Consider the following 20,349-nt stretch of genomic DNA (forward strand, 5'->3'; position numbering starts at 1 on the left):
ACCAAGGACACTAACGCATAAACGTTTTAATACTTTTATAAGAGTTTCCATTTTGCATGTTATTGTAGAAATACTTGTCAAAAGAGTTGAGAAGGCAATTTTGAAAGGCATTTTTTGTATTTTAGTGCTGGTGTCCTACAGTATAATTTCTGAATGTTTGTTTTCCTACAAATGAAGAGAGCACAAGTATTTCACATTAGTTTCTTGTCACATACTCGGTGCTTTCCCGCAATCTTGAATTGAAGTAATCCACAAATTCTCAGCCAGTAATGAATGTTAAGGAAAGATGTGACATTATACTTCATGTAATTCAATCTCTTGTATAATGAGTTTGCCTTTAAAAACTCCATCACAAAAAATAGTTTACGGTGTAATAAGAACCCAGGCAATGATGTCCATATGTTCCGTAAAGTAGGTTCTGCAATTTCCACTGAGGTCAGTGTTGGAAAAAGGAATTTGAGAGCAGCTAGGGTTTTACAGAATTACTAACCTTGCTCAGCTTCATATTCTGGCTCAACAGCGTAGCTAGTCCCATCTCTTGGAACTGTGATTTAAAGACGTCCTTGAGGCAAAAGAAGCTGTAACTACTTTAACAAAAGACAAAATGCTGAAAATGCAGAGCAGATCTTTCAGAGGAGGAACCTGAAATGTTATCCTCTCTGTTTCTTTTCATACAGTGCTGGAGCTGCTGAAATCTCCTGGATTTACTTTTGTTACTAAAGTGGTAATAAGTAGCATTTCTTATGAATATAGTTCAACCAAAATTCTTGTAGTTAATACACTTTCATTGAAATGCAGTAGGCCTGGAATATATGCTAAGATTTGTGTCCCAAGTAATGGAGAAATGGCTGCATATTAGCTTGTTCCTAAATCTGGGGTAAAAGTATGTCAACGGTACTTAACTCTGCTAAACTTAGCAAATGCAGAGTTGTTTTACTGATCAATGTGATAGTTCTGGTGAAGCTCATTGACCTGAAACATTAACGTCAATTCCCTCTCCACAAACACTGCCCAATCTGCTGAATATTTCCAGAATTTTTTTGTTTTATTTCCGATTTCCAGCATCTGCAATTTTTTGATTTCAGTTTGAAGAAATATTTTTTGGACTGCAGCTGTTCTTGCAGTGCAGAATTTTGTAGCACATGGGAGGCTATTCAGTCCATCTTTTGTGCCATCTTGGTTAAATAACAATTCAAAACTAATCTCTCCACCTTGCATTGTCCCCTTCAGTCTGTCTCTGCTTAAATAATTTATTAAATTTCCCTTCAAAGATGCAGTGGACTCCACTTTACCCATGTCAAGTAACAAAGCATTTGACATAAGAAATAGGAGCAGAACTCGGCCACTTGGTCCCTAGAGCTCCAACGCTCAATAAAATCATCTTCTACCTCACTTCCTGCCCTATCCTCATATCCCTCAATTCCGGTAATATCCACAGATCTATCAATCTATATTTTGATCGAAATCAATGATTGAGCTGCCACAGCTCTCAAAGGTAGCTACCCTTTAAGTGAAGAAATTTCTCCTCATTTAAGTCCTAAATGATGGACCCCTTATTTTGAGACCAGTTCTAGACTATTCAGCTACAGTAACATCCTTCCCATATCTACTTGTCAAGTCCTTTAAGAATTTTGATTGTCTCATCTCTCTTCCTCTAAAGATTAGAGGCCTAGCCTGTTCATTCTCTTAATTGACAGACCTGTCATTTCAGTGACTTGTATGGTGAATCTTCACTACAAATACACTTTTTTTTTGGGTAAGGAAACCAAAATCATGCACAATACTCCAGGTGTGGTCTCAGCAAGGGCCTGCACAATTGTAGTAGACAAAAATGTTCTCCTACAGTGCTAAGTATAATGGCAGTATACTTAAAGTACCTGGCATTGCTCTGAAACAATACAACAGTCTTTTTATCTTCAAGTGATTCCAAGGTAGTTTTATCATTATGTTGGCTTTTGCAATTAATTTGAGCACTACCGAAAACACCTTGGTGTAATGTTAGACAGCAGCTGAAACCTTAAACCTATTTAAGAAAAATTATGCAGAAAGCTAAAACAAAAAGCTGTGCTCATTTGAGCATATTATACAGCATTAAGTCTGTGACAGTGTCGCTATGGTATAACTCTGGATATACCATAGTGACACTGTTACAGACTTAGTTCTGTATAAAACAAAAGCACGTAATTCATGGTTAATGCAGGTATTTATTATCCATACAAACACTAGTATGAAACCACAGAATATAATGTACTATCCAGGACTGGCTACTCGTATTTCATTTCTCTGGGAACACAAACTGGAACACTGAAATCACCACCCATTCAATGCTCAACCACCCACGTTTACAGACCCTGCAATCAAAATTCTGAGAGAAGTCCACATAGCTCACGACTGGAGTGAAACCAAGTCCAGCCTGAATTTGCCACTTCATAGACAACATAGACCTGTGAGGCACTGGGATTTGTTCAGGAATGAAGCTATTGTCCCAAATAAACACACAAAAGGAACTCAGTGGATCAGAAAGATAGAGAGGAGATGGCCAGTATAAAAAGGCAGAGGTGGATTTTTATGCTGGCAATTTCCCTCTATCTTTCAGTCCCCATGGAGGGTCTCGACCAAAACAGCAACTGTCTATTTCCCTCCATATGTGTTGCTCCAGATTCCAGCATCTGCAGCCTCTTGTACCTTATATAAACACCTGGTGCCACCATTACAATAGAAGTCCCCAGGCTTCAAGCTACTAAGAAAGAATTGTCCACTTTAAGTTATTTCAGCGCATCACTAAGTAAAGATTGTAAATCAATGCCTATCTTTATTATGAGCTGGCAACACTTCAGATATATGCCAAGGTACTTGTAATGTTACCCACTGGCTCATCATTTTAGACATGGATATTTGTACCTTTCTAGATATTTGCATTCAAAAATAGGAGTTTTTTTGCTCTATTAATAGTTGTAGTACTCCCAATCCAACTTCAAATTGGATGACAATTTTTAAATTGATGACACCTCATTTTTTGTATTAGAACTGATGGAAACTAGTTTCCGATTCACTCAGTTAAATCCTTTTGTTAGTTGGCATAGTTGGTATGTTAGCAGCATAGAGATTGAGAGGCATGGACTAATATTTGAATCTCATGATTTGAACCTTTGATATTTAGCTTAGAAATCAAAAAATAAAAAGTCAGCACCAATAAGAATAACCATGAAGCTGTCAGATTGTCATATCCTCAGCTGGTCACTCGTTTTCTCTCAGGCAAGTAAGCCGGTCCTGAACCAATCCGGCTTAAATGTGTTTCCTGCCCCACACCAACAGACGTTTTGGGTTGATTGAAGACAGGAAAATCAACTACAGTCTTTGATAATTCAGACAGATTTTTGCTGAAGATGTGAAATTATCCAATCATTTGAAATCACCAACATGAAGTAGAAATTTGGTGCTTAAAAACTTTGAATTCTCAAATAATTTGAATTCATCAATTTTAATTTGTGGAATCGAATATCCAAAGAGCTAGCATAATTTAACTCTTATAAAAATAAATATTACTATGTATTGCAAACATTTAGGTGAGGGAGACTGAGAGCTTGGGTTTCAAGTCGTACTTTGTCCTTTTTGTTGTGAAAACATTTATAGTTAAACAGCAAATCCCATGGCAGCTTGACAAGTGAGCTGATTTAAGTTATCTGCAGGACATTGTGATATTGTCACGTCGAATTTATTATCATGGGCACAAGTACAGTGAAGTATAGGTACAATGAAAAACTTGCTTGCAGCAGCATCACAGGCACGTATATTCAGACATAAATTATACATAAGTTATACAAGACAGTGAAGAAAAAGACTGCAAAACAAGAAATTAGTGCAAAAAAACACAATCAGAAACAAGTCCATGGTAGTGCAAGAGGTGGTCTGTAGTGTTCCATTGCTGAGGTAGGGTGCCCTAAGGTAGCAGCAAGAAGCGAGCATGACCTGGATTGTGGGGATCTTTGATGATAAGTGCCACCACCTTAAGGCAGCACCTCACTTAGAGTGGCAAAAGTGAAAAGCTATCACAACTGATCCACTAGCAAAGCAGTGTAATGTAGTGCAATGTTTATCCAGGTAACAACTAAAAATAGAAAATGTTGCAAGTATGCAATGGGTCAAGGCACAACTGAGGAGAGAGAAATGGAATCAATTCCATTGCTCTTTTTGCAGATGCTGCCTGACCGGTTGAGTGTTGCCAACATCTAGCTTTTATTTCTGATTCCCAGCTTTTGGGTTGCATTGGGAGCAGCCTTTATAATATAGAAACATCAATTTTGAAAGAGCTGTCGTAAATATGTCCTGAAAGTATGGCAACAAAGTTTGTAGGCAGGGAATATTGCTGGTCAACAAATTTCACATCATACAAGTCAGCGATAATAAACTTGATTCTGATTCTGAGATGCAATATATATCTGTTCAACAGCTATATTCTAAAACAAATTAAGCAGTTATTTTGCCAGAGTTACAGTAAGCTTAAAAGAATTCTCTCCATTATCTTGTTCATGCTACAATATTTTATCTAAATAATGGAGAAAATGAAAATGGTGTTGGGGATGTTTGACAAGAATGGCCTAAAAGATAGAAACAAACATAAAATGGTAACAGATTTTCTAAACTGTGGGTCATCACGCATTATTGCAAGTATGCTTAAAATGGAGAGTGATACTTTGTCATTAAGTGAATGAAGTAAACTTAAATAGCATATATCTTCAGTAACAAAGGAACTATTGAAGCTGTGTAATGTTATAATAATTTGGATTTGTTTGCATCTTTTCAGTAAATACATGTGAAGAAAATTCTTACTGAAATAATAAACTTTGTTAAACCCACTTCTCATTGTTACATTGAACCACAAAGGGAAAGAAAGTCCTCATCTGGTTCCTGGCCCATGCTACCACTACCAAGAAGGAATATTACTGACTATCAGTAACTGAGCTACGCATTAGTGGAGTGCATGGATGGAATCAACTAGGTTCCTGCTATTGACCACTGTCCTTTCAGCCTTGTTAACAACTGTACTTTCATGATCCTTGCTATGGACAGGATTGAGCTGGGGTATGATGACTAACATGATTGAATATCTAACCAGAGCCCTAAACCCTCATTTTTGTTAAGAATGAGCCAAGTAAACACAGCCACTGAGGGCTCCAGACGCCTTCAGGAAGAGAGGAGAGGGACTAGGAGAGGCAAAAACGGCAGCTGAACTATCACATGGAAATAATCCATCTTAGAGAGCAGAGCCCCTGGCTGGCAGGATAAATGCATTTTTTTTTATCTTGCTATTCCTTCACAAATTCTGTACTGCTAAACAGAAGCAGATGTGTGGTGACATATGCCCCTCCGGCACTGCCCTGAATTCTCCGTGCAGAAAAGGGTTTTGTTTTGTAGCGAATCTTGCTGTTAGTTTCACTACCATCTGTGTTCTCTAAATTAGACATCTCACTAGCTTAGATCCCGAACCAGGTGCGAGGACTTGCCTGTGCTGGTACAGTAATTATGATTATTGACTGCTGCGTGAATGTTGGGTCATGGTATTTGCAACATAAATCCTAAGTGGCATTCCAACTGAGTGGCTTGAAGGCTAAAGTTAATAAAAAAAAATTAAAAAATAATCTTGTCACAGTCATCTCCTAGCTTTATGTTCTATGGGAGTAATTCCTGAGATTTCCTGTCAGTGGTCGTACTTTTTCCTTTGACAGAAGGACTACTTCTGTCAAAGGATTTACTGAACAAAGCAGCTTATATTTAACTTTACAAAGCCCAGTTAATGCAGTGTTTACCCCATTCCCCTTCCACACGGTCAAAATAAAAAAAGAGGCGACTGAGAGACACCAAAACTCCAAGTAGACTCTGGCATATACAGTATAATGAATCTGTGTTAGGAATCTCTATTTTGCTATTACCAAGTGAGTTTAGCAGTGAGACTAAAAAGTTGGGACTTTTTCAACAGGAATAAGTAAATCAGAGGATAACCTGATTACTATTTAGAAATTACTTGAAAATTTGCAGATTAAAAGGAATCATTTGGCCGCGCTGCTCCATGTCAGTGTTTCTGTACACCCATGACTCCTCTCATTTGACTACGTTTATCCATGTCCATCAAGTCCTTTCTCTTTCATTTAAAAGGATTCTCCTTAAATGCATCTGTACTAAACATTTTAATTGCCTCAGTGAAAATAATTCTTTTGAGTTTTGTTTTGAATTTACTGATGACCTTTTCGATACATATGGCTCCAAGTTTTAGACTTTCCTTGTATAAACAGTTTCTCCATGTTTATCTTAATATATATAGAAGTTTAAAGTAAGCAACAGTGGATTGTTCTCATTGGTCAATCATCTGGTTACAAGTACTATTCTTTCCAACACAGAAGTATCCAGATGCTTGTACACAGTTGTAGGGCCAACCGTGGTATACCACCTGAAGGCAGATTGCCTTCTGCCAGAGGACAGGTAAAAGCTCACAGTGGAGCTTTTACGTGCTACCAGCCAAGCTCAGACTATTGTCATCGCCAGTCTGGATTCCACAGAGACTGGGGCTTTGAGGGTGTCATGGAGCTCCAGTATTCCAGCCTCCATCAGATTACTCGGCCAGCTGATGCCCTGCCTTTGGGAATGATTGTGGCTCTGTGAAGGCAGGCAAAGTTATGCAGGTTACAAGCATAGAGGGAATGCGTGTGATGGGTAGTCAACAATTGGATGGGTTAGGTGTAGCTTAAACACATAGAAGTATTTAACACGTTGATATGCTTGTTTCTGATTTCAATAATTCTATCAAAGGGAGAACTGAGATGACCATCAAAAAGGAATGGTGTCACATTGGGAATTTGAATTTTCACTCATGGATGATGCATATCAAAGGACAGTCAACCTCGATCTCATCTCTGAATTAGCCGTTCAGGTTGGTGAGAAGCCAACTTCCTGACCCATTGCAGTGCTTGTACTGAGAAATTTATGACTTTGCTCTCAAGCGAACAGATGCAATATAATGTAGAAGTGACCTCAGTCACATTTCCTGTACTTCCCGCACTTCTGCTCTCACCCCCTCTCCCCAAGACAACAGAAATAGAGTTCCCGTTGTCCTCACCTTTCACCCACTAGCCTCCACATCCAGCAGATCATCCTTTGTCATTTCTGCCAGCTGCAACGGGATCCCACCACCAGTCACACCTTCCCCTCCACACCCCTTTTTCCTTTCCACAGGGACTATTCTCTCCGTGCCTCCCTGGTTCATGCACCCCTGCCCACCCACCCCTCCCCTTCTCCGGCACTTCACCCTGCATTCGTAGGAGGTGCAACACTTGTCCCTGCACCTCCTCCCTCACCACCATCCAGGGGTCTAAACAGCCCTTCCGGGTGAGGCAAAGATTCACTTGCACCTCCTCCAACCTCGTCTACTACATTCGCTGCTTTTGATGTGGGCTCCTTTACGTTAGCAAGACCAAGCACAGACTGGGCAACTGTTTTGCAGGACACCTGTACTCTGCCTGCAGTGGCCATCTTGAGCTCCCAGCTGCATGGCACTCCAACTTCCCGTCCCGCTCCCACACCAACCTGAGTATCCTGGGCCTTTTCCATTGCCAGAGTGAGACCAAACGCAAACTGGAAGAACAACACTGAATATTCCTCCTGGGTAGTCTACAGCCCAATGGTATGAACAATGAATTTTCCAATATCATTTAACCTGTGCTCCTTTCTCTCTCCCGATCCACCCGACTGCCCCATCCCCAGCCTCACATCACCCAGTGTCATTCACCTCCCCCACCTGGTTCCATCTGCCTATCACCCACACACTTAACATACTGGGTCTCTCATCTCCTCCCCCATCTGGTTCCATCTGCTCATCATTCCTTTCTTATCTTGTTTCACTTATCACCTTCCTTACTTATCAGATTGCAACATCTGTAGCCTTTGTCTCCACATCACCTTCCAGCCTCTGTCTCTATCTCCTCCTCCCCTCCGCCCACCTCCCACCAAGCTCCATCGAACCCCTTTTTTACACTCGCCCACCAGCTCCTGTCTCCCAACTTCACGCCATCCCCCACCTGGCTCCATCTGCCCATCATCCTCCATGTCATCTGATTCCACCTGTCACCTGCCTGCCCCTGCCTCACCCCTCCTTCCCATCTCCTTATACTGACTATCTCCCCTCTACACTCTCAGTCCTGATGCATTCTTCAGTGTTTTTGGAGCTACAGAGAGGCTCTCCTATTATCCTGATGAGGTTTGCAGATGCTGGAATAGCTTCAGTGGTTCAGTCTCACAGTGTGGCAACTGCAATCTCTGACATGCTTTTGGAGTCACAGAGATATTCTTACTAATGGTCATCCCAAAGATGCTGCTAGTGGGGAATGATTATGCTTTTAAGTGTCAGAAGGAATAGGTGAGTCTTTTATTGGTATTTGCTGGGTACTAGCTCGATGTAGTGGTAACTCGTTCTTTAGCCTTCCAAACCCAAATAATGGCACAGTCTTGCTGCATAGTCTCCTGCTTCTGGTTGGGCCACATCTGGAGTATTGCATTCAATTCTGGTTACCACATTACAGGAGGGATGTGGAGGCTATAAACAGGGTGCAAAAGAGGTTTGCCAGGATGCTGCCTGGATTAGACAGCATGTGCTATAAGGAGAGGTTGGACAAACTCAGGTTGTTTTCTCTGGAGTGGTGGAAGCTGAGGGGAGACCTGATAGAAGTTTATAAAATTATGAGAGGCATAGATAGGGTGGTCAGCCAGTATCTTTTTCCCAGGGTCGAAATGACTAATACTAGGGGGCATGCATTTAAAGTGAGAAGGGGAAAGTTCAAAGGAGATGTGTGGGTCAGGTTTTATCCAGAGTGGTGGTGGGTGCCTGGTATGTGCTGCCAGGAATGCTGGTGGAGGCAGGTACAATAGAGGCGTTTAGAGGGCCCTTAGATATGCAGAGAGTGGAGGGATATGGACCATGTGCAGGCAGAAGGGATTAGGTGTCATTAGTTTAATTAGTTTGGCACAACATTGTGGGCTGGAGGGCCTGTTCCTGTGCTGTACTGTTCTATGTTCTATTCAGGCTCAGATTATGTCTGTTTGTGCCTGAAGCTAATATCGAAGTATCATCATATAAGTCTAAGGCTGTAAATTACACTGTGACAATGTGTCCAGAGAAACAAATCATTCATGAAAATCAAAAAGAAAAACTACAGATGTTGGAAATCTGAAATAAAAACAGAAAATGCTGGAAACATTCAGCAGGTCAGGTGGTATCCATGGAAAGAGAAGCAGAGTTAATGTCTCTGGTCGATTACCCTTCGTCGGAACCAAGACCATCTCTTGGTCCTGCCTGCTGCTTGCTCCCACTCCTTTTTACCCCACATCCTTCTTCGTTTTTTCCTTCTGTGCAGCTCCAAGCAGGGAATAAACCAATGTGGAGGCGGCAAAATGAGATGCTTTGGAGATTACTATCCGGCCTTCCCCTCAGTACCCTGGCAGGGAAGTCTCTTCTTGTCAACCTTGAAGTCAGTCTCCACTAAGCTCCTTATCCATACACCCATCCATGATGGTTTCTCTCTCAAATCAAGGAGAAGCTAAATTTCCTGCTTGAATGGAGAGCATCCATGACATCCTCCTGCAGCGATGAGCTGGAAACTGTAACGAGTGGCAGACATCCACTGCCAACTCCTAGAATGGTCCAGAGGCCAAGAGGTTCAGGGTGACAGCAGTCTTCATCTCCACAGGCAGAGCAGCCCAGGCACAGGTAACCTTCTCTGTCAACACTGACTTGGAAAACCCAAATTCCAGATTCATTCAGGAATGAGCCTAAAACATCCCAGCCCCAATACAGTGCATTTCTTTTAAGCAGCAGAATCACAAAACTGAGCCTGAAATTGGTAGTTAACCCAGAAGAACCATATAAATGGCTCGTGTGAGAAATATAGAATTTCAGGTGAAACTACTTTCAATTTAGAATAGATGTTTGTGCTCTGAGGGTGGTACAGAGGCACAGTTAGTGGAGCCACAGCCCCACAGTGACTAGATTCAATCCTAACCTCCAGTGTTATCTGTGTGGAGTTCACACATTCTCCCTCTGACCACATGAGCTTTCTCTGTATTTTGCTGGGTTTCCTCCCACATCCCAAAACCACGCAGGTCGGTCAGTTAATTGGCCGCTGTGGATTGCCTCTAGTGTGTTGGAGAGTGGTAGAATCTGAAGGGAGTCAATGAGAATGTGGAGAGAATAAAATGGGTTAGGGTAGAATCGGCTCAAAATGGGTGCTTGATGGTCAGCTCGTACTCAAGTGTGCTGAAGGGCCTGTTTCCATGCTGTATCTCTCTGTGACTCTTTGAAATCTTTCCACTGTATCTGTTCTTCCCTTCCCTATGTCCCAGCAGTGAAAAATATTTCATCCTGCATCAATACCAGTTAGATCTTAATGGCTCAGAAGTGCACACAAAACTCTTTGTAATTCTGAGTTTTTATATACATTGTGGTCCCGGTCACATACTGTTTATATATTGTGAGTTGATGGGGAAGGGTATTTTCATCTCAATTATTACTCCTGACTGCGATTGTAAACAAAGCTGGAAACATTTCAGCTCTCCAGATTTAACTGTTCATTCTCTCTACCCCATGACACCAGTTATGTACTGTTTAGGTTCAACTTCTTTGTAATCATTACTGCCTCTTTTTTTGATTCAGGTAATTCCAAGCGATCCATACTGGGTCCCCACAACAGAAGAAGAGTACCTGCACTTTGGGGAGAAAGCTGATACTGTAAACCAAGCACACAAATACATGAATACTGTGCGCAAACGAAAGGGACTGTATGTGGAAGAGAAGATTGTTGAGCATGCTGAAAAGCAGAGAACCCTCAGTAAAAATAAATAATTGCTTCAAAATATAAACTTTACTAAGGATACTTATTCACCTGTGAAGATTGGTAAGGTTGCAGATGAAATGTAAAATCTGCACGAATGACACCTGGTAAATTTGTATTAATATTTTTAATACGAATACCTTTAAACTCAAATCATGCCTTTGTGTTCCAATTTCCTGTGCTTATTGAGTACAAAATGTCATCAGCTGAAGTTGCAGTCTAACTAAAACATGTTAGGATTACATGTGACATACTTGATATACTTTTTATTGAAAGAAAATCTGCCACGGTTACTTGAAACTGTGGCTAATGAACTCAGGCATGTGTATGGCACCCTGTGCAGTTTGTAGATGTTGGCATTTGACATTCATCTGGTCTGTTTTGAATTACTCCTAACTAACCCAAGAGTTTCAAGCAGCACAGTTGAGTCCTTTAATCATCCCTAATCCTGATTCAGTCGATCTAGATTGAAATTTCAAGAATGTAATGCTTACAAACTCTCCTGTTGGACTAATCTCACCAGGTTCAAATTAAAACTAATTAACCACCTATTGAAATAATTTTACAGGAAGAAGTGAAACCAATGACTGTACTGCAGTGCAGTAAGACTTTATATGGGAAGCATCTGCAAAAGTCCTATTTTGTGGATGCCAGCATGTTATTGGGCATGGCTGTGTGTTGTTCAGATTGCTGCAACGGAGTCAATTACTTCCAAAAATATTTTAACTCTATTAAGGTACAATGGGGACTCCACCTACTGTAAATATTACAGCCTCATTGATATGTTACTTATTAAAAGATTTTGGTTGCATAGAGTGGAAAGTAGTCCTGAAGGAAATTAATTACTCTATATATGCATTATAGTCCCTGCATTTCCAGCTTCAGATCTAAATAACTGCATTTCCCTGCTCTAGCTTGAACATACAGTAGAAAAAGGATGCCTCTTTTTATGAGGATTCATATTGGTTTAGGGTTCCATTTCTTTTGTTTCACAGCACATGGTATTCACATAGTCTACTGCTGATAATTCAGTTTCTTTGGATAATTCAAATTGTTTCAAGACAGGCAGAGAACACAAATTGGTGTTGCCCTGTTTCAGAAATGAATTAATAACTTATTTATGAGTAGATTGTGAATGCATTTATACATCGATCCCTATGTAAACAATAACTTTGGTCAATAATTTGTGGTGTATAAAACTATTTCTGTTTTCTGCATTGTAAAATATGATTAAAGATTGATTCTCTAATGTGTAACGTTAAGTTTGATTCAGGTCATTTTTTTTTATAAGAGACTTCTGTATGACTCTTGATTGGGAGACAATCAGGTATAACAATAGTGCATCAGATGCTCTAACTTTTGCTGCAGATAGGCTGGCTTGTTTATTGTGTGTTTTTGGTTGGAATGATAGGATAGAGTTCTATAACATGAGGAGGTATAAATCATAGGACTAAAGATTCAAATACATTTGCAAATTAAAAAGAACAAATTAGCTGTGAATGCAGGAGTACAAAAGGCAGTTTGGGGAAAAAACTGACATACATTAAACGTCTGATAATCCAGCACACATGGGACTTCTGTTGGATAGGGACATTTTCTGGACTATTGGACATTACTCCTATTAAGACCCCAACACACCTATAATTCACTGTTTTTTTGGATATTACCCAGTAGTATAGTAATTTTTTTGGTGAACCTGGTGAAGTTAAAGGGAGCATTGAAAACAGAACCCAGTAAGTTTACGGGGAGCATGGGAACCAGGGCCTGGATGAGTTCCTGTAAATGGAAACCTGGTGAGTTTAAGGGAACACTGGAAACAGGGCACCAGTGAGCAAGATGCCAAACTATTGAGGTTCTCATCAGAAAGCAGATTATCAGATATTTACTGCAGCTTTTGTCAAATTTTGTAAAATCTTGAATGAGTGAGGAACATATTTTAAATGTCCCAATGCATCTACATATATTTTTAACAATTTTATATCACCTACGTATATATCTAGTGTGTGAATCCTTAACTAGTGTCATCTTTTTCTCTCACTTTTTACATTCTAACTTTGTATGCCCACATGTATAATGGAAATTGCCAATAACCTAATGTTAAAAAATGCATTCTATAGCACAAACACCTCAAAAAAAAACTTTAAAAATAAAAACAGAAAAAGCTGTAAACACTCAGCAGGTCAGGCAGCATCTATGGACAGAGAAACTGAGTTAATGCCTCAGGTCAAAGACTCATAATCAAAATATCTGCTGAATGATCTGCCACTTGAAATGTTTCTCTTTCCACAGGTGCTGCCTGCCTGCTGAGTGTTTCCAGCACTTTGTTTTTATGTTAGGTTGCCAGCATCTGCAGTTCATTGATTTTCACTTTGTTGTAGACGTTTGTTACATAAATTAGCTTTTAATTTTTGGTTGACCTTGTGGATTCTCCTCTGTCTTAATGCTTCCATCTTTTGTGCATGTCTCTTGAGTTCTGTCTTTTCAGAGTTCAGTTTGCATTTACCAATGTTAAAGGGAAAGAACTCAGTGACGGTACTGATCACACTTAATCAACTCATCACTTTCCAGTCTGTTTGATAGGCACCCTGCGTCCTCTATTCAAAAATCTGTGAGCTTCCGTAGCCCTGCTGGGTGGAGAATTCCTAAGACTCAGAACCCTCTGGGCATCGAGATTTCTGTTCGCCTCTGTCCTGAATAGCCAACCTCTTACTTTGAGATTCTGAACTCTGGTTTTGTACACCCCAGCCATGGGAAGCATCAGCCTTGGCATCTTTCCTGTCATGCCATAAAGTCAAAGAGTAATACAGCACGGAAACAGGCCCTTCGCCCATGCCGTCCAAAGTGTCCACCTAAGATAGTCCCATTTGCCCGTGTTTGGCCCATATCCCTGTAAACCTTTCCTCTCTGTGTACCTATCCAAGTGTCTTTTAGTTGTCATATTGTACCTGCCTCAACTACTTTCTCTGGCAGTTTGTTCCATATATGCACCATCCTCTGTGTGAAGAAGTTGCCCCATGGTCCCTCTTAAATCTTTCCCCTCTCATCTTAAACCTATGTCCTCTAGTTTTTGGTTCCCTTTCCCTGGGAAAAAGACTGTGTGCATTCACCATATCTATACCCCTCACGATTTTATACACCTCTATAAGGTCACCCCTCAGTCTCCTACGTTCTGAGGAATAAAGTCCTAGCCTCCCCAACCTCTCCCTATAAACTCAGATCCTTGAGTCCTGGCAACATTCTCAGAAATCTTTGCATTCTTTCCAACTTAATGATATCTGTCTTATAGCAGAGTGACCAAAACTGTGCACATTACTCCAAGTACAACTGCAACACAAGAATTATGAACGTTTCAATGGGTGGCACAAATGGTAAAGCTATAACCTCAAGGCACCAGAGACCAGGGTTCAAGCCTGACCTTGGGTGCTGTCTGTGTGGAGTTTGCATTGTTCTTCCTGTGACCATGTGTGTTCCTTCAGGTGCTCTATTTCCCTCCCACTTCCCAAAAGTGTGCGGGTTGGCAGGTTTAATTGGCCACTGCAAATTGTCCCAAGTTTGTAGTTGATTGGTAGAACCTGGGGGGAAGTTGATGAGAAAGAGGGGAGAATAAAAAATGGGATTAATGGGTTGTTGATGGTTGGCATAGACTCAATGAGATCACCTTCCATTCCCAAACTGCATAATCTCTCATTGGGCAAAGCCCCCATCTCTGGAATCAATCTAATGAACTTGTGTTACATATGCTATCCTCCAAGCATATCCTTCCTTAGGTAGAGGTATCAGACCTGTACACAACACTCCAGCTGTGGTCTCACCAGGGCCCTACATGATTGAAATAAGATGCCTTTCCTCTTGAACCCCCGCCACACAATGCCATGTGCTCATAATTTGTTTAACTTGTATGGCATCTTATTTTACACCTTCAAAAATTCCTAATGCATCACAACCACTGGTGCCTCTATTTCTACGTGTTACAATCTCAAAAACTCATATCACAAATTTTCGAACATTATTTCCCATCAGAAATCCACATTGCCTCTGCCCAACTCTATTACTGAAGTGTCCTGCTACCACTTGTTCAGAATCAGGTTTATTATCACTGACATATGTCATGAAGTATGTTGTTTTGCGGCAGCAGTAGAGTGCAAGACATAAAAACTACTATAAGTTACAAAAATAAATAAATAGTGCAAAAGAGGAATAATGAGGTTGGGTTCGTGGCCAATTCAGAATTTTGATGGAGGGGCAGAAGCTGTTTCTGAAATGTTGAGTGTGGATCTTCAGGTTCCTGTACCTCCTCCCCGATGGTAATAACATGAAGAGGCCATGTCCCGGATGGTGAGGGTCCCCAATGATGGATGCCACCTTCTTGAGGCACCTCCTCCTAAAGATAGCCTTGATGGTGGAGAAGATTGTGCCTGTGATGGAGCTGGCTGTGTCTACAACTCTCTGCAGCCCCTTTCAGCGGTGAAGCAACCGGTCAGAATGCTCTCCACTGTAGAAGTTTGCAAGAGTCTATGGTGACATACCAAATCTCCTCAACCTCCTAATGAAGTAGAGCTGCTGACGTGCCTTCTTCATGATTGGATCAATGTGTTGGGCTCAAGATAGATCCTCTGAGATGTTGACGTCCAGGAACTTGAAGCTGCTCACCCTTTCCACCGCTGACCTCTCAATGAAGACTGGTGTGTGTTCTCCCGTCCTCCCCTTTCTGAGGTCCACAATCGATTCCTTGGTCTTGCTGGTTAATCGGTTCCAGCATTTTCCTTACTAGTGATGTCAGGCAAGCTGAGCTGTACAGCCCCGTGACCTCCACTACCAAAAGGGCTGGAGCTGCAGGGCTTAAGTTCTGCTCAGGCCTGAAACTATTTTGCTTTGGACAAATATCCTTCCCACCTCCTCTCCACCAACCCCTCACTGATGCCAGGTCAGAATTTGGGAACCTAATACTGATAGTTGTGTGGGAACATCAATGGACAGTAGCATTCAAGACGGTAGCCCATTACTAACACTTCAAGAGCAACCAGAAATAGACCATGCAGCCTTTTGAATTTGCTCTGCCATTCAATGTGATCATGGCTTTGGTAGGAAGAAAGTACTCTGTGGGTGCCCCATATAATTGCAGCTCACTTTTAAACTGCAGCACCCTGGCCGCAAAGTCCAACGTATTGATTATCTTCTAAATTGCTTGCTGTGCTTTCGTGTTTCTTCATGAGGCAGGAGATGGCCGAGTGAGTGGTCATAGGGGCAGCTTATAAGATGGTGTGCTCTTTCCACCTTCCATGCAGGGCTCTTGGTGTTCCTTTTGTATGGACTCAAGGCTCTCTGGACTTCTCTACTTTGAGCAGCCATGGGCTAAGGGTTCCCAGGAGTCACATCCTTGAATCTTTTCCTGTGTCCACCTAATAATTTCTTCTCATGACAGAGTTTAGAATGGAGTGTCTGTGTTGGGTACGTGAGTGATTTGGTCTGCTGAGTGTAACTAGAGCCTCAGTTATGAGGATGCTGGTCTGAATACTCTTCTCAACAAAACCATGTTCATTGATGTTTAGTAAATGCTAACCTTGCTCGTAATTCCCATCGCCAGCTAATTTCAACTTTATTTACACAGCACGGTAACAGGCCCTTCTGGCCCAACGAGTCCGCACCGCCCAATTACAGCCATGTTAACCTACTAAACCGTACATCTTTGGAATGTGGGAGGAAACCCACGCAGTCACGGGGACAATGTACAAACCCCTTACAGACAGCAGCAGGAATTGAACCCTGATCGCTGGTGCTGTAATAGTGTTATGCTAACTGCTACTCTACCCTACCGCCTTTTAAATAAGTACTTCTAAATAAGTCTGAAAATTGAATGTTAAAATTAAGAAACCAGCAAAAGGTCCTAACAGTACCAGCCTATCATTATTGCAAAAATAAGGGAGCTCTAAAAACAACAGTTTACAGGATGTGCTATAGCTGAATACTTGAAGTGAGACTGGGTTCAGGATATTGTCTTCACAAACATTACGTAGATTTTACAGGACAGAGGCAGGCCTTTCAGCCCAGTATATCCATGGTGGATTGTGTCCCCACGAGCCTCGTCCCAAACCATTTCCCAACCAAGTTCATCTAACCCTATGAACATCTCCCTCCAATCCTTCTTATTTCATATTTGTTGTGCTTCCCCTTAAATGCATCATTGCTTTTCAGCTCACTACGTGTAGCAAATTTCACATTCTAATGGTTCTCTGAGTAAAGTTATCAAGAGGTTTTTAAAAATTGTTTAAAATATTAACTCTTCTACAAGCAGCAATCTTACAATGTTCATGCAGCAGATTTGGTGAACTGACGGATGGATAACTGGTTTTCTTGTGATGAAGTATAGGATCACCATCTGAACTTGGCAGAACTAAATTTTTTTCAAGTGGTATCGCAGATCAGATTTTTTCAAGTGCTATCACAGATCAAGTGGTATCACAGATCAGGCTGTGCACTTATTTGTAATCGTATCGATTTGATATGTCGAGAGAAGAAAGTGCTGATTACCACGTCAGCATCTCCTTGTATTAGTTTGCATGTTCCACTTGTGGCTATAAGACCCTAAAGTTGTAGCCAATCTGCATATTTACACGCACTCCACTGCACTGCATTTGCAGATTTATTGTATTAGCCATTATAATTATTCTTAGCTCCATGCAGTCCTTACCTACAACACAGCCTCCTTTGGGGTGTTAATGTACAGCAAGATTTAAATTGTACCTTTTTAAGAGTAGATTAACTGTCAATGATGGGCTGCCAATCTCAGCCTAAAGGTAGATGTAGGCTAATCTGTTCTGGAACTGGTTATTTAAATATGGATTGGTATTAAATGCTACTCGAGAGCAATTATATTTAAAGTAGTAGGGGGCCACTACATGGACCTCAGAGGCAGACCTTTGATGTTCATCTCCTTGTCCCCTAGTCCAGGAAGAGAGGCACCTAGAATGTTCAATTGAAGCACAAGATAAGTTCTCTGGCAGAATTATGTCCAGAAAAGTTAAATATCTGTGACAAATTGAAGAAAACTTATTATGAAGGTCATGGACAGTTGAAAGGTTTTACTCCACATCACCCGCAAAGGTGTTGGCCTAGAAATTCTACGGTACCTGAAAATGCACATTAATGCAACATGTTAAGAGGTCCTCAGCAGCAAACTTTTATTGTGCATGGGTCTGAGGTTGTGGTGATAGAACTGGAATGGAGGGCTTTAGTTACAAGGAGAGATTGGATAGGCTGGGCTTGTTCTCACCGGACTGCAGGAGGCTGAAGTGTGACCTTATAGAGGTTTATAAAATCATGATTGGCATAGATAAGATGAATGATCACAGTCTTTTTTCCCAGAGTAGGAGAGTCTAAAAATAGAGGACACAGGTTTAAGGTGAGATGGGAAATCTGAGGGGCAAGTCTTTCACTCAGAGAGTGGTGGGTATATGGAAAGGGGCTGCCAAAGGAGGTGGTAGAGTCAGGTATAATCACAGTGTTTAAAAAGCATTTGTCACGTACGTGGATAGGAAAGGAATAAAGGGATCTGGGCTAAATGCAAGAAAATGGGATTATGCTGGCATCCCGGTCAGCATGGACAAGTTGGGCCAAGGTGCCTGTATCTGCTCTGTACCACTCTCTGCCTCTCTATAAAAGTACTTGCTCACATAGAGCAAGAAGAAAATCAGGGAGGGTGATTGGGGTTCTGGGCTGGTGTGTGTGGAAGAGGGTTGATCACAGACAAAATCAACAGTGTCAGGGAGGACTTGGAAGGTGTATACATGATCAGGCCAGAATTGGAGAGGTGGTGGATAACACTTAGAGGATCAATGGTGGAGAGACTGAGAGAGGGAATAGTGAGTGAACACTAAGAAAGGTCGAGGTATTCCTCACTTTACAAATATTCAATTTATGATTTTTTCCTGTAATGCCATTGACTTTATGGGGCATGTATCTTTTCACTAGAGTGAACAGTGTGGCATGCTCCGTGCTTGGGAACACACTGCAATAAACTGCCCAGAACACATTTCACCCAATCTTTTGAATTTAAGAAATTTTGCCTAAGTTAACATTTAGAAGGAATGTATACCTTTTGTAAATCAAAGAACAGCAGTATTTAAAGCAATACCTACCTAAAAAACACATCAATGGACCCAGTGCAGTCAGGACCCCTTTAACTAGTGCTACATCAGACCTCAAGTCTCCAGTTAAATCCTGTTTCATTGTCAGTGGCCATTAGCGAGTCTCAAATGCACACAAGAATTTTGTAAGAGTGAATTCAAAACATATGTTGCACATTGTTTGACATCACTGCACATGCCCAGTAACCTCTGTGAGGATGCACATTGAATTCATGAAAGATCTGGAACAAATTTCCAGAAGCAGGGTACCCAAGCACTCTACACCCAAGTAATGAAGTCCCCAAAAAGGTTTCTCTACATAGCGGGGGCTGATTCAAGTCTTTGGAATTTCAGCTATTATAACTACAGGAGGGTTTGCCAACACATGCCGTAAGTAATTCAGAGTCCAATTCCTTAGAGTATAGATACAAAAACAGAGAATCATCTCCTGCTGACAGTAATTACCTGGTAACCAGTTCCAACTAGCTGCCCAGTTAATTGAGCAGGGTGCTTGTTTACATTGACTAATGATGAGAGAAAAGCTACAAGTTGGTGGCAAAGCTGTTAAATAAAAATGGCAAAACCTGGCTAAATTTTAGAAAGGGATCAACCCCAACCATCCCTGAAATTCCCCCAGTCTATAGAATCAGCACTCCGTGGACCCAAAGCAAGTTACTACAGATGATGGAAAGCAAGTGAAGGTGGATTGCTGGAAATGTGCAGCAGGTCAGGCAGCATCTGTGAAGAGAAAAACAGTCAACATTTCAGGTCGATGATGGCTTCTCAAATGCTAAAGGATGAACTCTTGATCTCCCAATCTACCTTGTCGTGGCCCTTGCAGTTATTTGACTACCTGCACTGCTCTTTCACTGTAACTATAACACTATGTTCTGCATTCTGTTTTTACTACCTTGATGTACTTACGTATGGAATAGTCAGTCTGGATGGCACGCAAACCAAAAGCTTTTCACTGTATCTCAGTACCTGTGACAATAATAAACCAATCACTTTCATCAGGACCAGGAAAAGATAGAAATAAACCACTCTCTAAGTTGCAGGGAAAGGGGAAGGTCAGTCTCTGCAGGAGGTTGGGGGTTTCAAGGAGAGCACTTTTCAGGATGTGGTCACCTCACAAGTCAAGATACTGCTGGCAGAGAGGGACTTCATGACTTCCAGACAGACAAACAAAGAGTAGACAGGTAGTTCCCCTACCAGTATTTGGACTGAGCACTGAGGGTCAATAATGTTCCTGAAGTGAGTGCAGGCAAAGACCAAACCCCCATAGGTGCCTCAGCTGCGAAGGGAGGGAGAAGAGAGGTCAAGTGAGCAATAATTAGAGGGGATTAGTATAT

General features: G+C 41.3%; 1 protein-coding gene across 2 annotated transcripts in view; it reads left to right on the top strand.

The window, feature by feature from the left end:
• Nucleotides 1-12,134, top strand: part of efl1 (elongation factor like GTPase 1) — a 214,291-nt gene extending 202,157 nt beyond the window's left edge. The window contains exon 20 of one of the 2 annotated variants that reach the window (XM_052040661.1): nucleotides 10,697-12,134. In XM_052040661.1, the coding sequence (XP_051896621.1) occupies nucleotides 10,697-10,885 (189 nt within the window). In that variant the 3' untranslated portion in view covers nucleotides 10,886-12,134. The remainder of the gene's footprint in view (nucleotides 1-10,696) is intronic. The other variant, XM_052040660.1, reaches the window with a different exon arrangement.
• The last annotated feature ends 8,215 nt before the right edge of the window (nucleotides 12,135-20,349 follow it).

This window comes from Pristis pectinata, chromosome 28, assembly GCF_009764475.1.
Source record: "Pristis pectinata isolate sPriPec2 chromosome 28, sPriPec2.1.pri, whole genome shotgun sequence".
NCBI classification, from domain to species: Eukaryota; Metazoa; Chordata; class Chondrichthyes; order Rhinopristiformes; family Pristidae; genus Pristis; species Pristis pectinata.